Source organism: Micrasema longulum, unplaced genomic scaffold, assembly GCF_059751315.1.
Source record: "Micrasema longulum isolate JH-2025_06_02 unplaced genomic scaffold, ASM5975131v1 h1tg000705l, whole genome shotgun sequence".
In the NCBI taxonomy this organism is placed as follows: Eukaryota; Metazoa; Arthropoda; class Insecta; order Trichoptera; family Brachycentridae; genus Micrasema; species Micrasema longulum.
The window spans coordinates 178,666-200,882 of record NW_028277901.1 but is presented as its reverse complement, the minus strand read 5'-3'; the positions used below and the strand labels follow the sequence as shown (position 1 = coordinate 200,882).

Below are 22,217 nucleotides of genomic sequence, written 5' to 3'. Positions count from 1 at the left end.
TACATAACCTCCTTTGTTCTGTCATGAGTATTTTAATGGACTTAATTAGTTCTTAATAAACACTTTAGAATTAAAATACTGACTGTTTTATGTCTGATTAATTATTGTCTTAAAAACTGTAACCAAGCACAGAAGGGACAAAATTGTAAATACACTATTTATTTGCAGGTCTTCGAGAGCTGAATATGCGGACAACGCTATTGGATATGTCCAGATCAAAAGAAATAAAAATGTGTGCACTGTAAAATGCCGGGTTACACCAGAGCATAAAATTCGGAAGAAGGCATACTCAGTTATCAGCGTCATTGATGAGGCAAATAATAAAATAATATCGTGCCAATGTGAAGACTGTGCGGCTTCTCAAGGTAAGCATGGTAGTAGACGCATTATTGTCGATGAATAGTTGACATCGGAAGCGTCTTATTTATTTTAAAAAAAGAAAAAAACGTACTGCATTGCATGTTCTTTTTGTATAAATTTGCAGAAGGAAGAAAAATTTTATTGTTAAATTAATCGCGTCGCACATATTTTTTTAATCTGTCAAATTATTAGTGTGTATTGAGCAAGTGCTAGATAGGACGATGTCATGTTTATAAATAACTGTAAAATAACATTTATATTACAGGAGGATGCAAACACTCAGTAGCATTTATATATTGGCTATATCGACGCAGCATTGAGCCCAGCCCTACTTCAGTAGCCTGTTATTGGAAGCGTCCGATAATGGCAGGTATCGGCACCACGATTCCTTTCGTTATGGCCAAGGAATTTGGAAACCACGAGGATTTGCCATCAGGAGATGGCTCGTTTTTGGCAGCTGTAGTCGATGCCAGCAACCAGTTGGGTGATGGTACTTCAAGACGAATGCGTCTTTTTACCCAACATACTGATGTAGATAGGTTATCTTTGCATGTTTTAATGTGTCAATTTCAAAAAGAACAAAGTAATTTTCTCCCAAAAGATTTTTTAAAATATTGTCAGGGTCAAATGAAGATGCCTATCTGCAGAGCTGCTGAACGCTTAACTGTTGAGCAAAACGATATACCTTTGTGGCATAGACTGCGTTTTGCTCGAATCACTGCTTCCAACGCTTATGCTGTGTCAAGGTGCCAGACAAGTGATGGTTCTCTCTGTGAGAAATTGTTGGGAGCCAAGTTGAAAGCAACTGCGGCGTTATTACGCGGCAGGTCCTTAGAGTCCTTAGTTTTAAAAGAAATGCAAAGAAAACTAAATGTAAAGTTTAGAAAGTGTGGCATTTTTTTGTCTCCTGAATACCCCATATTTGGAGCATCTCCAGATGCGCTGTACGAAGAGTATATTGTTGAGGTGAAATGCCCTGTATCTGATGCCACTTTTCAAACATATTTTACAGACGGAAATCCCTCTGAAAAGTATATGGCTCAGGTCCAGCTAGAAATGTTTTTTTCTAACAAAATAAAAGCTCTGTACTGTGTAGCACATCCTGATTTCGAGGAATCTAAGAATGTTACACATTTGTTTATAAATATAAATAAGGAGTATTGCTTAGATTTAATTGAAAAGTGTACAGTGTTTTGGAATTTAGCAATTTATAATAAACTCAAATAAATTCATGTTTTTTTATTACTTACTTATTCTGTTTTATACTTTATAAATACATATTGTTGATTTTGATAGTTGCATTACCTTCGTAGCCTTGTTAACGAACCTAATTTACCTCTTTAGTCTTAGATTCACCATTTCCTCTATTCTTGAAAGGGTTTTTTTTATTTATTTGTTTTATTCTGTATAGTACTTTGTTTTTTTTTTCTACTTGGATTTTTAAAAAATATAATTGTTGATATATTTAGTATAATAATTGCACGTTGATATTTTAGTTACAATTATGTGTTGATATGTTTAGTGATAGATTTTGTTTTGATATATTTAGTTATAAGTTTAAACTTGCTTTGTTTCTTGGTTGTAAATATTTTTTATCCAAAAAAATGTTATATATTATTCAAGTCCCAAATTGAGTTGTTTGTAACTCCTGGGAATATAATACATTACTGTATTATAATTATGAATAAATAAAAAATATATATATTGTACACACAAATGGCCATATTGTTTTTATTTACAGCACTTGCACGTTGTAATACGTCAAGTGCACACGAACACACATTTCCTTCTATAAATACTCCATTCCATGCTTCTTTAACTCTGTTGAGATATAAAAAACATTTGTTTGTTTTGTTAAGCATTTATTTACAAGTTGAGGGTAATATTAGGTTAACAAAACTTTTAATGTTCAAATAATCTTTACATTTATATTGTAAAATAGTGATGGCCAAAAAAAATAAAGAAATAGAAACCGGTTTAGCATAGTCATTGATGATTTTTAAAAAGATTACTGAGAATGCAGAAGGAATCAAGTGCTGGAGATACCGTTTTGTAAATCAACACTAGGACAGAGTCGTGCAAATGTCCTTGCCCTTAAACTGTATAAATCATACTTTTTAGACACAAGAGAAAATGGTAATTTAAGCCTCTCTTCTACTAATGATTCCTTTATAAATTAGGTCAAAAATATAAATGTCAATGTTTTCTTTTCCCGATAAACTTTTAATTTTCTCTTGTATTTTTTCCTAATTTAATTATCAACTTTCATTTAATATTTTTTTGTTCTATTTCTTGTTTTCAGATTCTCTACTCTTACTCAAATTAAAAATTAAAAAAAACAACTTGAATGTAACATAAAATTATTACTCATGTTTTATTTTCTTTTAAATATATTTACATATTATGCATCTACACTTATTGTGCCTCTACACTTATTGTGCCTATGTGGGATTTTTTAGTTTTCATGTAAAGCTGTAAAGTTACAAATATATTATGTAATAAAAAATGTACTAAATGTAAACGAAAAAATTGTAAATAAAAAAATGCTTAAGTCAGTATTAAGTAATTATTGTTATTTTCATAGTTATTAAATTTTAACCAGTGGCTCCTGAAGGTTTATTAACCCACAAGCAATATTAATAATATAATCTAAGAGGCCAACATAATTAATATCGATGCATGCGTGCATTGCCAACATTTTAAATTCCCTTATCCGACTGATTGCACGTTCAACGTTGATTCGTAACGCAGCCACCCTTTTAGCCTCCTTGACCTTGTCACAAGATAGAGGAATGTCCGCGCTCACACTTGGTGGACGAATTAACTTGCATTGTTTTAACTCGAGTAAATGAGCAATGTTTTTAAAACCTCGGTCTGCCATCACATCCATACCAGGTTTCAAATTATCTAAAAATCTGCAAACCTCGAAAATCTTTGTGTCACTGGTTCGTCCACCATATCCTTTTGAAATAAAATTGATGTGTCCGCACGGTGTACAAGAGACAAGGTATTTGATGGTATTGCATTTTTTGTAATCTGACCATGTCGTGGCTTGTCTAATGGGGTTTGAAGGCTTATCGATTTGTATTTCCAAACAATCAATGATAGCTTGGACTTTACTGTATCTTGCAATAAAGGGCAAAGGCAAATGAAGCCGAACGGTATATTGGTCTGGCCAAAATATTAGCTCCTGCAGACAGATCGCTACTAGCTTTACCGTCTTCCTGAAGATCCTGCTTACAGTTGGTTCTGACAATCCAAATTGCATTCCAAGAATTGCATTTGATTCATCCAATCTGATTTTTTTAAATGTTATTAAAATATTCAGGCGCGAGTCACATACTTTTTTGCACAGAAGTGTTAAAATATATGCCATATCATCTGGTATGCCAAGACAAAGTCGATAATTTCTTTCAATACCCATTACAGTAGCCTGTCGTAAAATAACATTATATTTTTGAATTTCAAAAGCATCAGCATTATCGTCAGAAGTATCGTCATGAGGTACAAAGTCCTGGTCATCGGAAGTACTTTTCCATTCTAGTATTTCATCATCATTATCTGGCATAACTGAATCATAGCTTATGGTAAGATCTTTAGGTGTAGGAAAAATAATAGGAGATGTAGCTCTTGTCACCGTTAGAAACGTGGCGTCAGTTGATGTTCCCTTGCTGCGAACAATGACTTTATTTGACCTTAAACTTGCTTGAGTCATTTTACTAGCTTTTTCAACTGTGGGGGATGAAGAAGCGAATTCGAGTTCAACTGCCTCCGTTGCAACATTTATAGATGAAGATGTACAGGGTTGTTCTTCCTCCGGAACTTCAGACGTCATTGTTCTTTCAAGAGTTCCTAAATGGCTTCTTCTGTGTCCCGTTTGTCGTAAAAATTTGATGTTTTTCTTTTGACACTCGAAAATGTGTGGAACAACATTTTTTTTTAAGGACACCCTTCCTCCCATAAGCTTGAATCTGGTAAAATTATCAGCATCTTCTTCAAGCTGTGAAAATAACATTTAACATAATTAGAATACTTACATCACGAAATGGCTAACCATCAAAATAAGTTTATGCTTTTATTACAATATATTGTATTTATTTGACAAATAATATTTAATATGTACATATAATGTATTATCAATCAATAAATAGAAGTATAGAATGTGTAAAATATAAATTTGAACTTACGTTGAAATGATCCTCGCAACAGTAAATTCCGGATTTACAGCTGATTTTGTCAAACTGTCTCTTCATCGCCACAAACCATTTTTTTCTCAGTTTAGCATCTCGTGGAATAGTGACAAACTTCTTTCCCGGTGTTGTATGTGTCGTATTAACACATCTAGGAACTGAACAGTATTTGTACCCAGCCATCGTTCGATAATTGCAACACAATAAGCTTTAATGTTAATATCACGGCAATTAAAATAAAAACAACTCGACTAAACTCAACAACTCGCAAGCAATTAGTTCTGTTTTGACAGATACAGATTCGTACACGCGATAAATGACGTCACACAACAAAAATCGGCAAAAGTTGCCGTTTTAGCGCGAAATCAAATTTTTTAAATTTAAAACCGTAGTACTTTGCTTAAAAGTAAAAAAAAAAAAAAAAAAAGCGCACTCGTGTTTCTCTTTTTTTCCCCTCTTTTTTTTGAGATAAAAAAAAAAAATTCTGCATGGAGCCCATTAATCATTAAAAAGCTATGATGGATAATGATAGTAAAATTGTGGGATTATATTGATCAAATTTAACAGCTAAGGTGTATTTGAATATCGGCATATTAATCCTTACCAGGCGTTCATGGTGGTGTAGTCATACAGGAGGTCCAGGGGCCGTTCCTCCTCCAGAGGGTCGGGTTCCGTCTCCTGCAGCGCCAGGATGGGCCTCTTCAGTCGCTCTTCGGGGGAATCCACATTCATCTAAGGGCGGTAGATCACACTGGATTAGATTTCACTCTTCCAAAGTTATGAGAACTGGTTAACTGCATCTTTACATTGAGACGGCATCAAATGCTTACTGAGATTACTACCTATCCCAAATCATAAGTTTAATTGAACGTAGTTATGCAGAAAGCAGCCAGTCCACAATTTAGAAAAAATGAGATTTTGATGTTATCGGGTGCAGTAAGGTCATTCTATGTTCTGCTAAAAACAGACAGACTACTTTCATACAAAAAAAACTGTATTAATCACCACCTGAAAATGGTATCGATCACAAAAATGGCATTTCTCAATTTGCAAAAAGCACCCACAGCACTAGAAAAATCTCACGGTAATTTAAAATCATTAAAACTGGTCAATTACGTAATGAGATTCTTGTTTGCAATATATAAAAAAACGAATGTATTCATTGTTTATCATTTGTTAAAGTTAAAAACAAAACTAGTGAGTAGATTAGAAAAATTCACTCTTTTCAATAAGATGCTATTATCTCAGTTTCACTTTTCTATGGCTGGTTGCTTTCTGTATAACTACGTTCAATTCATTTTATTATTTTTAAAATACATACTATTCTATTATTAAGTATAACTATTTAAAAGCCAATTTCATAAATATTCCAAGTACAATATTTTATTTATCTGTTTTTTACATCACAATAGTCCAGGAGGCCCAATTACCAGTGGCGAATTACAACACAAACGGCTTGAGGAAAAATAACATTCAATTTTCGTGTTCTCACCGGGAATCGAACCCGGAACCGTCCGTTTATGAGTCAAACATCTTAAATACTACACCACGGAGGTATTCAGTCATACAGGTACACAGTCTTTCCATCCTCTAGGGAATTATCAATATTAACATTAACCACAAGCGAGAACATTTTAGAAAGCGAATACGGAAGAACCTGTCATTGGCTGGATTAAGTGATCGGTGAATATTACGCATTGCGTAATATTCACCGTTACGCCTATGTTATAACATCCACTCTTCCATCCCTCCTCGAAAATGTCCACCATCACTGTTGTAATAAACATCAAATGAATTTCATAAAAGGAAGCTGTCCTCTCGGAACTTACTTTCAGTAACCTGACAAAAGATGAGTGGTAGTTTTATCTTACCTGGCTGGGGCGGGGGGTGTGGGGGGTGTGAGGCGTGTGGGGCAGCTGCGGCGGGGTGGGCGCGGGCGTGTGCGGCAGGGGGAGAGGCGCGGCGCGCGGCGTGGGCGGTGCGGGGGCCGAGGGCGGCGCGGGCGAGGGCCCCCCGCACGGCGAGCCGCCGCCGCAGCTGCCCGGGGAGCCCCCGCCCGGGGTGCCGTGCCCCAAGGAACTGCCGCACCTGTAACACATCGAATGTTAAGTCAAACTATTTACTCACCTCAGCCCGACGAGGCTTCGATGCAAATATTACAAGAGCATAATGCTGTCGCTTAAATTAGAATAAAACGTAATTATTTTTTTCTGTATTTCAGATTATGGTTGAATATTTTTCACCTTACAAAATAGCATCTATATCTGTCATTTGACCGAAGAATTTGTCCACAGAAAATAAATAAAGCCCATTTTTCAAATAGCCTAAGTCAGTATGTGGTCATTAGTACAGTTGTTTGGATAAAATACTTGAGAATCGTTTACCTTAAAACAAAATATTTGGTAAAAATATACAAAGTTTCATATGAAATTACTGATTTATTAAGGTTTTTTTCGTCTCCTGAAAAATTATCATTTAGTGACTTACGTTGTATTCAAATGAAGGCGACGATATTATCTATGTATGTTACAGGTTAGTCATAATTGCATTACCTTATTAGTAATTAATGATTCTCAGACTACTGAAATGATTGTGTACACAAGTCCACACTTTCGCTGATGGGTTTTGTATGAATATACTAAACCTATGGAAAAAAAATGACATCATTGTAAAAGGTTTATTGAACCGTTGTTACAATAAAAGTTATAATCTATGTCTATTCAATAATAAAAGTTTAACATTCCTTACATTGACCTCGCATACAAATTTCTGTTAACAAAAAACTAAATTTCCACAAACAAAAATTAAATGACAAGCAAATAAAACATCTAGGATTTTTCTACTGACTAGACAATTTTAATTGGCAGTTTTTTTAAAAACAACATAAGGTATATTAGTTCAGGGAGAATTGTGTCTGTCCGAGGAAATGTAGGCATCATAGTGATTTTAGTGTGAAGGTAGAAATATACGTGAGAACAATAATACCGTCTATGTAAGTTCAATGCTGAGGATGAACCATTTGCCAAAATGTTCAGGAGGGACAAAAAACCGAGAGATTTCGTCAAATAAAAAAGATAAATGAGAAATTTAAATGCAGTTAATTTTGTGTTGTTGATGAAGGTGAGAAAATCTATTTTTACTATCCCAGGCGTCCGTATAAAGTTAAAGGCAGTTAAACTGGCAGTAACATAATATGTCTTATTCGCCGTATTGCCTTTACGCAAATCGAGTATGTCTCATTCGCAGTATCGGGTTTAGGGATATGCGCATTATTGCTTTATTTATTTAGTAGGGAGGATTCATTTGCGGTACTTAATCTAATTGAATGCAAGCAGTCTTTTGGTAAATTTCGAAACTCAAATATACCAATCAATGCGGCTTGTCCCATTCAATTGGAAATGCCATTGGAAGGCTCATACGCGGTATTGAACTCACATAGACTATAAGATGAATAGCGACACAACACGGGACGGGCTACAATAGAGTTTCAGAGCGCCGTCGACAGTCTGGAGGCCCTTCTGTCCAAAAGACGCACGAAGATCGATCAATTAGATCACTTTTAATTAAAAAGTCACCAGTTACGAGTACTTTGATATTAAAAGAAAATATGTAAATTAATCTCCCCGGGGACAGGTGGGCTCCCAAACACGTGACGAGTGCCCCGAGTGATGCAAGGGTGAATGGAACACGGTGACGGCACAGAGGCATGCCATGCGCGGGGGACTCACTGTGGCTGCGCGGGAGCGGGCGCGGGCGCGGTGGGGGCGCGGCGGCGATGGAAGGGCGAGGGGGGCGCGCGCCGGCGCTCCGCGGGGCCGCGCCGCCGGCACCTGCAACACACCCACAGCTACTCACTCTACCCGCTACTACACTCTCTACCCGCTACTACACTCTCTACACGCGCTTTCTAATTCACGTTTACCAAGAGACAACGTGTATATCGCACGAACGCCGGCTGCTAATGACTACAACACACCGGTAACTGGAAACATGCGATCCTACAACGGACACAACATCCAGGCATATTTCCGTAATATTACCATTCCCAGAGAGTATTGTCCGCGTCTATCTACAGAAGCTAGAGGCAACGTATAATGCACATGCGAGTCGTATCCGGGCTGGACAGAGAGGAGGAAGTACTCACTTGGAACAGGTACAGCTAGTTCTCCGTGTTGTATCCACGAATTCCCACTCCTTGGTGGGTTTCACGTCCAGAGTAGGGTCCACTCCTCCGATCAACTCCGAGTCCTGAAACATTACATACACACGTTAGAATTCGATAGTACTGAATAATTGGTCAGCCCACGAGATGACATTATTATTATTACTATTTTACGCGACAGTTTAACACGTTCGGTGCGTCGGACGCTACTCCCGTGTCCATGCAAAAATCGTAGCCCCGCATCGGTCACGGGAGTCGTGTCATGTTGGCGCTTTCAGGGTTCCCGACCAAATATTCTACAGCATGTCTACAATTGCTGTTTTTTAGTCTCAGCACTGTTAAAACATCTGTCAGTGTTAGCAAGTACTTGTTACAGTGCATTACGTCATTCTGCCGCACTAGAGATAAATGCATTAACTAGGGTTTGACGCTTTTTAAGAAAAACGCGTTTAAAGTCTTTATTTTGCTCGTATCTCAGGAACTAGATAAGATGCGTTTATGAAAACTGAAAAACCGATAAAATGAACAAATCATGAAATGTCTATTTGAGAAAGTTGAAGATCTCGTTTTCCTGATACCAGCATCGTTAGCGATATATTGAAGCAGTAAACGTGTTAAAGCTGATGTACTTAATCTATTTTAACAAAAGTAAGTCCATTTTTAAAGTTATCGAGACTACACATTGAGATCAGCTTTTGTGGCAGCTTATTCCAACCATAAACGACTCTATTACTGGGGAAATGCTTCAGTGGGTTTAGGTTGAATCTGATTTTCTCCAGTATGAGAGTGTGGCCTCTAAGTCGAGCGTCTTGTTTTAGTTTGACGAATCGAAATTTGGACAGCCACGGTGACTGTTGATTATATTTTACGCCTCAATCAAGTCACCCCTTTCTCGCCGTTCCCGCAGACCGAGAGTTTCCAGTTTCTGCACATACGGATGCCGTTTCAGGCTCGGCGACCGCTTTGTGGCTCATCTTTGGACTCTTTTCAACAAGTTGATATCCTTGACAAAATAAGGTATCGTATTGAAATATACCCATTTAAGAAATAGCAGCAACAACTGGACATTTCGGTAGTTTCTTCTATTCCTCGTGGTTCAAAAATAACATACCGAGCTCTGCGAGTTTATGTGATCATTCCTTATTAAACTTTAATTTCTAAAATCATACATTATTTTTTGTATATTTATACCTACAGTAAAATGACTTTTGAAATAAGAGTTTTAAATAAAATTATACTCAATGAAGCCTTTGATGACGTTTCACATTGTTTATGTTCGTTTACGCACTCATTCTATTTAATTATTGAACGTAGTTATGCAGAAAGCAGCCAGCCATTGAAAAGTGGAACTGAGATAATAGCACGTTCGTGAAAAGGTGAATAATCAAATCTACGCAACACTTTGAATGTTTTTGACTTTGACAAATGATTAACAATTAATACATTAGTTTTTTTTTTATATTTCAAACAGGTACTAGTTTTGGTAGTAGTTTTAAAGTACCGTACTATTTCTCTAAAGCTGTGGGTGTTTTTTGTATATCGAGTAATGTCGTCTCTGAGATCAACACTATTTTTAAAAGGTGATTATTACAGTTTTTTGTATAAATGTGGCCTGGTTGTTTTTAGCAGAACATAGAATTACCCTTACTGCACCCGATAACGCCAATATGATATTATTATTGTAAGTACATTTTTTCTTTTATTCCTAGATTTTCTGAGCAATTCATTATTTGGCTTTAAATTTTTATAGAATGAAGGAGTTTAATTTCAAATGAATCAAAAGAATCTGTGGTTTCCGAAACTACAACAATAATAATAATAATATTTGGGTTTTTAATTAACTCAGGGGGCTTTACAATTGTATACTTAAACTTACATTCTAATTTAACTAGAGTGACATAGAATACCTGCAAGCCGAGCTGAGTGAGGGTGCGGTGCGCCAGCAACGAGGGCGCGTGCGCGGGGTGGCGAGGTGCGGGCGCGTCCATGCTCGTGAGAAGCGTGTAGCGCGCGGGATAGCGCATGCGCACGCCGCCCACCGCCACCTCCACGGACGCGCCTTCCTCCAGGGGGTAGAAGTGTCGCCACGCATCCAGCACCGCGCCGCCTGCCGTCGACACCTCCGCGTCTACCAGCGAGCCCGCAAGACCGAACGGAGCGAGGATCACTGAAACAATACATTCGTGTTGAGATTTCGACGCAGAATTATAAATGCCATTCAAAAACAATCGCCGAATCAAAAGCTTTTAAAAGCTAATCGTCGCCTTAATTTGAAAACACGTCAGTCACTATGTGATAACTTTACAGAAGAAGATATAAACTTCATAACATGTGAAACATAGGTGTTTTTTATTTTTTACTTTTTTTACCATATACAGATAAGCGTCGTTTTTCACCGGGGTTTTGTCCGAGACACCGATGTAAAAAAGTCAGCGTAAAATTAAAACAAATATAATTGAAGATATAAGATTAGCTTCTGTATCAAAATTCTAAGACCAATCTAACATGTTTATTTAATTAATACATATCTATTTATCTATTTATTTATTTATTAACGGACATTGTCCATGTATTCAATTTATAAGGTTTAAATATTACAATAAAAGAATAGTTTAAAACATTTAAAAAAAAGAAAAGAAGCATTGACAAACATAAGGGACATCGAGACAAGATCTGGACTATTTATTTAGTGCTCGTTTAAATCGTTATAAACTTAAACCAAAAAAGTCCAGATCTTGTCTTGAGTTAACAATACGACAAAGACGGGACATTGGAGAATTAAGGCCATAGTTTGTTCTATGCTGATCGATGAACAGTACTTCATTGTTTCTCGATCTACGGGCCGGAATATTGAATTTTACTTGTCCCAGTAATGATGGAACATCGATTATAGCATTTAGTATGCCGAACATATATATGGAATCAATATCAGCTCTACGTTTTTGTGGACTAAAAATATTTAACATTGACTCTTTATCAGCATACGTATTATTATCTCTCTCTAGTCCAAGCATCCACGCTATTTTTCGAAGGAAGCGATGTTGGACTGATTCAATGTGATTTATGCGATTGACATAGAATGGAGACCAGACCACGGAGGCATATTCTAGAAGAGGGCGAACAGTTGAGCGATAAAGAGTTTTGATGGTACGGACATTAGTAAAATCAGAGGATATTCTGTTAATGAAGCCAAGTAATTTCCGTGATTTATTTACTGTATTATCTATATGCTCGTTGTATGTCAGTTTATAGTCCAGTCCTATACATATTTAAAATAAATTATAAATGCATTTAATAAACACAGTTTAAATTCATTTGGAAAATAAATAATATTCTCTTAATATAAATAATGATTTTTTTATAGTAAATACTAACTCACCAGTTCGTCGGTACTAAATTAAATTCTCACATACATAAAAAACGAAGAAGAAATTCTCACACGTTTTTTGAAAAAAGCATCCAATTTCATTTGCTTTGATTGTTCCTTCCTTTCTTGCAGAATCATAGCATTAACTACAAATATTTTAATATTCTTTTAATTTTAAAAATAATAAAATAAAAAATATAATTGTACATTTTTATTTTTCTTAAAAACAAAACGAAAACTAACTCGGAAACAATTTCACACACACAATAGGCTGCTCGCGTACACGGTTATAGAATAAAACAATGTGTAAAAGTGTATTTGCTATTATAATCGCGGCGCCTACTGTCGTCTGGTGTCGACCAAACCGGGGAATCCCACGCCGGCACTAACCGGCGTAGTTGTAAATCGGCGTAAATCGAACCAGCACAAAACGATGTTTACCTGTATTTTGATTTTAAGTGTTTTTATCAACAAAAAAAGGGAAACCACTGTACTACTTATTGACTTATGCTGTATTGCAAGGAATATACACATTCTTTGAGATACGTGTTATTTAAAAAACGTTTTTTATCTCTTTTCTGTCAACAATTTGTTTGTTTAAATAAGAGAGATAGATGCTACTTTGAACTGTGAAAAATATTCAATCATAATTTCAAACACAGAAAAAAAATTACTTAATTAAAATTTCTTACATAGAATAAAAGCGCCCTTGAGGTATTATATTACGAAAATGGCGCTATATAAGTTATCCATAATTATTATTAAAATACAATGAAAAATAAGTTGTACGTGCGTACTTATTAACTAAGATTTTATATGATAAACACTTATATGTTTCAATTAATTTCACACAAAAAAAATTACATAAATCATTTAAAATTGAAATGTTTCAGACAACTGTTTTATTTCTTGTTTCTTCTTTTAAAGGCTATATTCAAACTATATTACTGAAACAGTATTTGAGTATTTGAATATCGGGAGACTAATTTAACCAGTCAATAACGGGTCATAAGCCCTGCAATGATCACAATTTCATATTCCATATTTCATATTCCCTTTTCCAAAATCTCCTCCATCTCTATTGTTTATTTGGTGTTTTCCCGTACCTTTGGTATTGTGCGGTGGAGGTTTGTGGGTGGCGAGCCGCCGCACGGGAGGGTGCTGGCGCACATCCACACTGGCGCACACCGTACTCTCTCCGTGAACGAAGAATGCAAATGAGAAGGACAGGTGCCAGCAACTGAAATACAACATTGTACTTTAAATTAACTCCGTACCCCCCAATACAATCGCTTACACTCGATTTAAAAGATGCATAACTGCGCTTAATATTTGATTTTGAGGCTCAAATTGAAATCTTAATGATTTATCAATCTTCTTCAGAGAGGGAAATAAATTAACTTTTTTAACTTTATCACGGAACGCGATTGTGTAATATTATCTTTAAATAGTTGAATTTGCAATTTGAATGCAAAATAATGTTATCAATCTACCCTTTAGCATTTCTAAAATCATTTGAGTAATCTGTTCTTATCACTTGAATCATGTAAGATAGTCAGATCCTTATAAATACATATATGAATGAGAGAACTGTTGGGAGGGGAACGAAGTATCGCTCGACACTTTAAGAGCGACACACAGAGATCTCCCAGTTAATATAGGAAGCGCGGTCCTTCCACCGCCGGCGGGCCAGAGGGGGGCTCGCCGGTGGCCGGAGCCTCCGCAGGAAGGGGCTGGCCCGTCTCACACTCACCTTCGGGAGTTGTCATCCTCGTCTCCATCGTAAGGCTGCACAAACCACTTGCCCAAACGCACAAAGTCCCGTGACAGGAGACACCTGAAAGCAATAATTTAGTTGTTAAACTTGTAAACAATTTCGAGACAGTTCTTTCCAAAAAGAGATACTATATGGAATTATTTTGACTATCCGGTATAAATTTTACCTGCCTACAATGCATACATTTATTAGTATCATTTATACAATATTTATAAAGTAATTCTATTGTCATTTTTTTTTTAAGTTATTCTATTTAGGAATATTAAGAAGATAATATAATAATAATTAATGAAGACACAAATAAAATGTAAATAATAACTTCAACATTTAACAAAAATATTTCGAGAGAATTTTTTCAATGTTTCTGAAATAGGACTTTACATTATCATTTAAGCTATCAAAAACAAAGTACTGATAAAAATAAACCAAACTTTTATTTATAAAAATCCAAAAATAATAGATTGTAAAAAAAATAAAAATAATAATAATAAAAAACTTTGGGTATTTTTTTATACTAATGAAATGAAATACAAGGTAAGCAATCTGGCGACCTACTTTTTGCATCGATTAATAAAATGTTTCGTAATTTTTTTTTTATTGAAAATGTATTATTTGAGTATTGTACATAATATCACGAGGCAATTTGGAAATCAGCAATTTTGAGTTACCCACTAAAAACACATTCGTATCTTCCTCCATGCATGCTTAAAAAAGACAAGTTGAGATTCATTCAAATATATTGTGATGATTTGTCTATTTGTGGCATTCACGGAGGAGGGTAAAAAAATGTGTGTTTAGTGGGTAATTTGCAAATGCTGATTTTGAAGTTACCTGGCTGTAGTAATTATATACTCAAATAGATTAATATTTTATGGAAGTTAATCATAATAAATGCTGCGTTTCTTAATACATTGATTCCTAAAAAAATGTGCAAAACTCCATATAATTACAATAAAACTTTAAATGAATTACAGGTGCATTATCAGTAGTTACTGTTATTTGGCATATTATTTATTACTCTTATTTCTTACTATAGTATATTGAGTGAGTTTATAGAAACCATATCTCAATTATCATTTCAATTATGTTTTTGTATTATTTTCTATTGATTTCAATTATACTAATATTTTGCATATTTGATTATGAATGTAACTAAATTGGTTAACATGCTATCTGGGGATCTCTACGTAGAATGTTTATTATTGCTGTAATTTATATTTTAATATTTATACTTTGTTTTTCTGGATTGTTATTCTATTACATCGCATGTTTTTATAATTTAATAAATTTTTATTGTTAATTATTGTGGCTTGGCACGGGCATAGCCTAAAAAGCCTTAATAAGTTCATGAATATACAAAGACGTGGCACATAGGAGTGTAATTTTGAATTAATAAATAATTAAATATTTAAATAATAATAATAAAACCTAACCTAATCTAACCAAACCTAATAAATAAACTAACACTAAATAAATATTCAATATTATCTTGTCTTGATGTCTTTTATGTTTGCCGATGTTTCTTTGTTATTTTTTTATGTTTTTCACTATTTTTATATTGTAAAATTAATACCCTATGAATGGACAATGTCCGTAAAGAAATACATAAGACTAAAACAATGAACAGAATGATAGAAATTATTATAATAATATGTTTCAACATGTCAATGTTCAAATATTGGATTAAAAAGTATAAATAAATGACAATCATTTTTATTATATTACAGTAGCAAATCGATCTCGAGTTGCAATTTCGGTCAATTCGTTGGCAAAATATTCTAATAAAAAGTCAATAACAACACGGCACACGGTGCAGCGTGATGTAGCTACATAAATATACGATATTATAGTATTTATGTGGCGTAAAGTGTAAGAGCGCGGCAAACAAAACACATTGTGCGAAATTCCCGGCCGCCAGCGCTAGGTGGCGCCACGACGCCGACGCCGCGCCGCGCCGCCGCGCTACCACGCCGCCGACGTTCTCGGAACGTCGCGCCGTACCGCAGCGGGCGGAGGGGGGGCGGGGGGAGACCATTGATGTCCACTGTCCGCGTCCACTGTGATAGTGACTATGGGATTGTACACTGTAGACTGCTGGCGCTCTGACCGCCGACCGCCGACCGCCGACCACGATTCGCGGATTCGGTGATAACTTCGAGACCCACTATAGACTGGCGAACTCGGGTAGCCGTTCACCGTTAGTCTTTTGTCGGAAGTGGGGCGGGTTACAGATTACTGAGACTACTACTAGTGTCATCATTCCCTCATCCGCACCTAATGGCGTATGGCGTATGGTGTACGGGGCACCACACGGTGGCTACACCGAACGCGATGTATCTTCGTACGAGTACATGATCGTACTTCGGTTACATTAGGTTGATTAAGTTGATTAGATCAGTATAACGCTTCGAGTGGCAGTCCATATGAAATGCGCAAAATATAAAATCATATAAAATCTACGTTACCACCACCGGCAACATTATTTCCTGTAGCACAATCACAAATAACTATCGACGTGCTAATAAGCGACGTGATAACAATTTTTCACCGTGGTTGTTTATCGTATTCGTGATCACAACGGAACATCCGCGAACACCTAATATTAAATGTCAAAATATTTACGTTTCGCGAGGCATAATCCTGCTGCGCAATTGCATATTTGAATTTCACCGGTGTAAATATGGAAAATATTGCAAAACTGTTTTTTTTATTTTATTATTTATTGCATTTAGCCGGCGGTTGGCAAGCAGTTCGCTATAGTAATTGTAATTTAATTTTCATTTTTTTGTATTAGATACTCCCCTACTATTATACAAATGCAATATATTGTATTATTTTTTTTTAGTAAACGCAGATTTTTCGCTAACAAACTGTATTTATTTACGAGGAAAACAAAAAACAAACCGACACGAGCGTTGACTTAGAGATTACACACGCGTTGACTTACGACCGCGATAACTTAAGCATGTTCAGTATTGTTCATTGTGATCGGTCAAATGCTTAGCATATTTTTAAGCAAGTCGATAGTAATTTGTGATTAAGCTACAGGTGAAATGATTACACGCGTGTGCGATCGATCTATGGACGATGCACCGTTCCTCATCAACTCGGAACCACTAGACTACGAGGCGGACAGAACATTAAGTAATGTTTTTTTTTTATTTCCACAATCATAAACATGACACAGATTGGCGTATAAAAGTTTACAAATTGAAACAGTATAAAAAAAATTCAATGAATACAAAGTTTACAGTGACACGGTTGCTGGTTGAATATAAACTATAGATAAGTCCTGTGTCTGTACTCACCTCTCTATCAGGTTATGGAGCGCCTTGAACAGCAGAGACCTGCACTCGTACGAGAGTCCCAACTCCCAGGATCCCTGGTCTCCATCTGAAACAATAATCGGGCTATAGCGAAACACATCACCTATGTAGTCTGGTATCTGGTACTCCGCGGTTTATAATAATCCGACTACAGCAGAACACATTCACCTACGTGGTCTGGTATCTGGTATCTGGTACCTGGTACTCCGCGGTTTGTAATTAATCGCGCGATTTCTATTTCTTACGAAGCGAAACGCCAAAGAGAAAAAAGAAAACTAGAAAGAATAACACACAATATTATGGAGATGCATCGGCTTTTCTAAATTATAATGTAAAAATTATTATTTGCTCATCAAACTGCTTAGAGCTGGCAACTAAATTGATGTCGAGGTTTGCTCAAAGATTTTAACAAAAAATGTATAAATTACCTATCGTCATAAGTAAGTTTAATTATTTTTTCTAGATACATATGTATGATAAACTGCACCACAAAAAGTTATTGTCCATAGTCAGAATGGTGTGAAAGAAAGTTACAATGTGTAAAGTGATCACTTAACATTTAAATATTATGTTTTATAATATTTTAAATATTATGTTTTCGTCAAAATCGGTTGTTTCGTCCTTACTTTTTTCCATACAACTCGTTTTGTCCGTTTTGAGAAAAACTGAAAAATGAGGAAGTTCAGTGGTTTTTTATATTAAAAAAATTGTTAATAGACTACTAAACTAAGACTTTAAAAAAAAAATATGTGGCGTATTATCAGCGCCATTATTTTAAAAGTTTTGTATTTCTGATATTAATCCCCGTGTGACGTCTCAAGTTCTCTTTCGCTTCTTCTCAGTTAGTTCTGCCGATTGGTCCGTTGAAAACATTTTTGTATTCAATTTCCCGTAGGGCTGAAGTTCCTCATTACGCGTATTTTTTAATTAATGAATTTATAAGATTAAAACACGAATGTATTTATTCCACTTAAACTTATTTAAGAGAACTACATTTCTAGAGGTATTAATCTTCCCACCAGCATCTATACCGTAAGATTTTTTCCGAAAATAGAGAAATGCAGTTTTTGTGAGCAACACTATTTTGGTGTTTTTTTTTTTTTTTGTATAAAAGCGACCCGGCTGTTTTTTGTTTGAAACAAAAAACAAACCCAAAATATTGTAATAAAACCAACTGGTCCAAGAAAAGGTTTCAAAATTGGAAAATTGTTTTAACGCTACACTGCATGATTTTCTGTAAATGAAATTAAAAATAGTTTTTGTCTACATTTTTGAAGAATTGAAGAAATACGGATGTTCAAACATAAGCAAAATGGTTAATGTTACACAGCATATAAAGTGGCCACTTGAACCAGCCAATGACAGGTCATAAGCCCTGTACCGCTCTGCCTAGACTTCCATATTACCTTATTTGAAATGTTCTTCATCTCTGTTCTAATTTGTTGTGTAAAGTGATCACTTAACCCAGCCGATGACAGATCATAACCTGTGTTAATGCCTTCCATACTTCCATATTCTCAAACAGCTTCATCTCTTCATATTTTTATTTTTTTAATATTACGTTTTCGTAAAAATCGGTTGTTTCGTTCTTACTTTTTTTCATACAACTTGTTTTGTCCGTTTCGAGAAAATCGTAACAATCGCTAAATTATTTTTTTGAGCAACATACCCATTTAGAAGTTTTAAAAAATAACGTATTTTTGCACATATAAATGAAATGCGTAAATATAAAAAAAAAAACACAATAACAAATTAATACAATGCGCCCGTTTCGTATGAACAACCCGTACTTTCCTTTAAAAAAATAACTATGAACATTTCCACGTGAAGTCTTTTTTTTTAAATTAAAAATATATTTCAAATACTGGAACTAAATATAATCAGCTGATAGTATTTTTTTTTACCTATATTAAAAAATATTTTACGTGTTTCGTGCAGGTAAAAATAAGTAAAGTTTTCGTGTTTTAAAAAAGCAAAGTCATACCCTTCATTACTTGCGCGTTTTGTTGAGATAGGATAACATATTGTTAGGATAAGATTTATAGTGTAAACTAAACATTCAATAAACCGATGGGAAGTACTAAAGGTTTCAAGAACAAAATAAAAACAATGCGTACTGCACAAACTTACTCAACGGAAACAATAATTAGAAAGTTACTTCTGTTATTGTATTCATTCCGCGTTCAGTGGGCAGAGGAGGCAAATGGCGTAGAGGTGAGGTTGTCGGAACGGGAGTAGTCGAGTATTTATTTGCGACCAAATGTTACATTCAATTTACAGCAAAATCCGAGGCTTATAAATTCCTTCGCTGGTCTAGTTACTTAGTCTCCTTTAGTAATTAGAAGATATCTGGCTGTTTTCCAATAAACAATTAAAAAAAAATACTGTTTCATATTAATTCCATTATAAGACATAAAGTGCCATCAGTTTGAATAATAACAAAATATGACGTCTATTCAGTAGCCATAGTCGTAACTCATTTTATGTCTGGCGAAATAATGTATTTGTTTTTTTTTCTCCGACTAATTTTTGCAGTTTCTATGCATTTTACGGGGTTTTTTCGTTGAACCACAGCCGAAAATTTTCCGATTAAAATGTTTCTTTCCAGGTACGAGATCTCAGAGAGAGGGGCGAGGAGTTCCACGACACCGAAGGGCCAGACCCGCGTGGTTCGGGGGTAGCTGGTACCGAGGGCGCGGGCGCGGGCGCGGGGGAGACGGAAGGCCAGCGGAACAGCCGGGTGCGGTAGGGCGCTAATCGCCAGCAGGTACTAGTGAGTAGTGAGTAGTGAGGAGATCGATACCGACTCGCGTTTCCACTCCCCGCCGTCCACAGCGAGCAGCCACGGCCGCGTGAAATAATACTATAATTGAGGGTATTGGAAGCAATCTTAGAAATCTCCACCAAAAACGGAAAATTAGTTATTGATGCCAACATAAAATATGCATAACAGCCTATCTACCTACCTAAATAATAGCGTAATTCAAGACCGTCTCTAAATCTTGCAAAAACAGATTTCAATCATACTGCTTGACAATGCAAACTAAGCATTCTCCGTTGAGTTAATGAAGGATAATTAGAAATCTAACAATTATTTTCTCGAAGTTTTTCGCAAATGTCTCGGCAGTAACTCCTTCAATGGAGATTTCAAGGTTGATTTAATTTGTTTATTCATTGTTTTACTTCTAATACCCTTAATTTACCAATTTGTAACCACCACTCTTGTTCCCCGGTCGCGCGGCGACAGATTTACAAGTATGTATTTAGCGGCATAAATAATTCAAATCGATACAGTGCCCAGGGCCGATTATCGAATGATGGAGTAACGAGCTTAGTATCCTAACGAAGAAAGGGGATGCGCTCGGAGTCATCACGGGCGGTCCGCCCGCGCCCGCGCCCGCACCAGCGCACTGGCGCCGGCAGCCGAGCGGCAGAGACCGTTACGGCGTTACGGCGTTACGGAGGAGGTCGACGACTTTAACTGTTGTGTACACGAGTGTATAACAATCGGCGTTAGGTTAACCCACTCCACGGCGCGGCGTACCCAGATAGGATAGGAATTCCTACGGAAGATCGTGGAGCGCAATAGTACCCGAGAAGGCGCGGGCGCGGGCGCGGGCGATCGGAGGGTCCCTAAACTAGGCCAGACTGGATGCGTATCGGGGACGGGTCGGGAAACGACGTAACGACGTAACGACGTAACGACGCAACGACGCGAGCCCACAGCACCTGACCCCGCGAGGTACTCACTACACGTCGCACCTACACACGCTATACATATATGCATGCATCAAATAGTAAACTCATCGACTACATTGTTGTATAATACTGCGCGAGTACAAGTTCGCAGGCACTAATAGATACATAATAATAAATTGTAATATTAGTATTGTAGAACGCGTTTAACAATTCCCGGCGAGATTACTCTCGCGACTCGCGACACGAGAAACCTATACAACTTGCGCAGGTATAAAGTATCGCGTGTTTACGCCACTCTGTAGTTCCGCACGTTATATCTGGGTAGCCCGGGTACCTACTACATTTGTCAACAGCACTGCAGTCTATTGATTATTTCTCACGAGTAATCAATTGCCAACTCCAGAATCGCGAAAAAATAAATATTTTCGCTACGTGAACTAGTTTCCGGATTGAGTGTTGCAACGAATGGATTTTTAAAATACTAAAATTACGCATGTCAGATCCCCTCAAGTACCAGCACAAAATCAAATTAATATAGTATTTCATAGTTTCAACTGTCTTCATAATGGTATTGTCATATTATGTAACTGTGAAAAAATTGGGGTAGTTAATGAATATGCGCATTTGGGCATTACTATTGAAAAAAAAAATGGGATAAACATATTACCAAATTATGTAAAAGATTAAGGACAGTTATAGGCACTGCCTATTAGGCAGCATGTTTAGAATAAAAGATTTTATTTATTTATTTAGATATATTTTAATTTTTACAAAACTCGGCTCCTAACTTAATTAACAGATCAGCTAGGAAGGAAGAGGTAACCGAACTTTTAAAAAAGCAAGGGTGCCTGTCCGTAAATGCTATTCTATGGCTCAAATGTGTTGCTTAGATATAGATTTGATAGTAACTACCAGAAAAGGTATATACATACGCACAATACAAGGCTAGCACAACGTGAAGGCTCGTCAGTACCGAGGTTTGTAAACAAGTATGGCCAAAGAACACTTCATTGTACAATTCCTAAAATTTTCAATGAGATTCCTAAGATGATTCTTAAAAGAAAATGTTGATAAAACTTTGAAGAAAAAAAAAAGTAAATGGCTAATATGTAACAAGGCTTTATATTGATTATTACTTTATGTTAACAGTCATCTATTTAAATTTTTGTAAATAAATTTTGTGTAAAAAATGCGTACGCTTTTAGTTCTTAATAATGTTTATATTACTTTTTAAATTAATATGATTTCTCTAACTTTTTTTTTGTAAAGGAAAGATAAGAAACCCGCTGACAAGCCGGTTTCGCGGTTTAGTCGGTTTCATTATTTTTCCTTTTAT

General features: G+C 36.0%; 1 protein-coding gene and 1 long non-coding RNA gene across 5 annotated transcripts in view; both read right to left on the bottom strand.

The window, feature by feature from the left end:
* The window catches only part of skd (mediator complex subunit skuld), an 85,168-nt gene that overhangs the window by 20,350 nt on the left and 42,601 nt on the right, over positions 1-22,217 (bottom strand). For 3 of the 4 annotated variants that reach the window (XM_088229765.1, XM_088229766.1, XM_088229768.1), the window contains 8 exons: positions 17,165-17,249; positions 13,833-13,916; positions 13,186-13,319; positions 10,620-10,879; positions 8,695-8,798; positions 8,279-8,380; positions 6,422-6,638; positions 5,155-5,282 (listed from right to left, as the gene is read on the bottom strand). In XM_088229765.1, the coding sequence (XP_088085891.1) occupies positions 5,155-5,282; positions 6,422-6,638; positions 8,279-8,380; positions 8,695-8,798; positions 10,620-10,879; positions 13,186-13,319; positions 13,833-13,916; positions 17,165-17,249 (1,114 nt within the window). The remainder of the gene's footprint in view (positions 1-5,154; positions 5,283-6,421; positions 6,639-8,278; positions 8,381-8,694; positions 8,799-10,619; positions 10,880-13,185; positions 13,320-13,832; positions 13,917-17,164; positions 17,250-22,217) is intronic. The other variant, XM_088229767.1, reaches the window with a different exon arrangement.
* Positions 3,310-4,977, bottom strand: LOC148279543 (uncharacterized). The gene is made up of 2 exons (XR_015822838.1): positions 4,548-4,977; positions 3,310-4,360 (listed from the first exon to the last, which is right to left on the bottom strand). It is a non-coding gene; the product is annotated as an uncharacterized LOC148279543 (long non-coding RNA).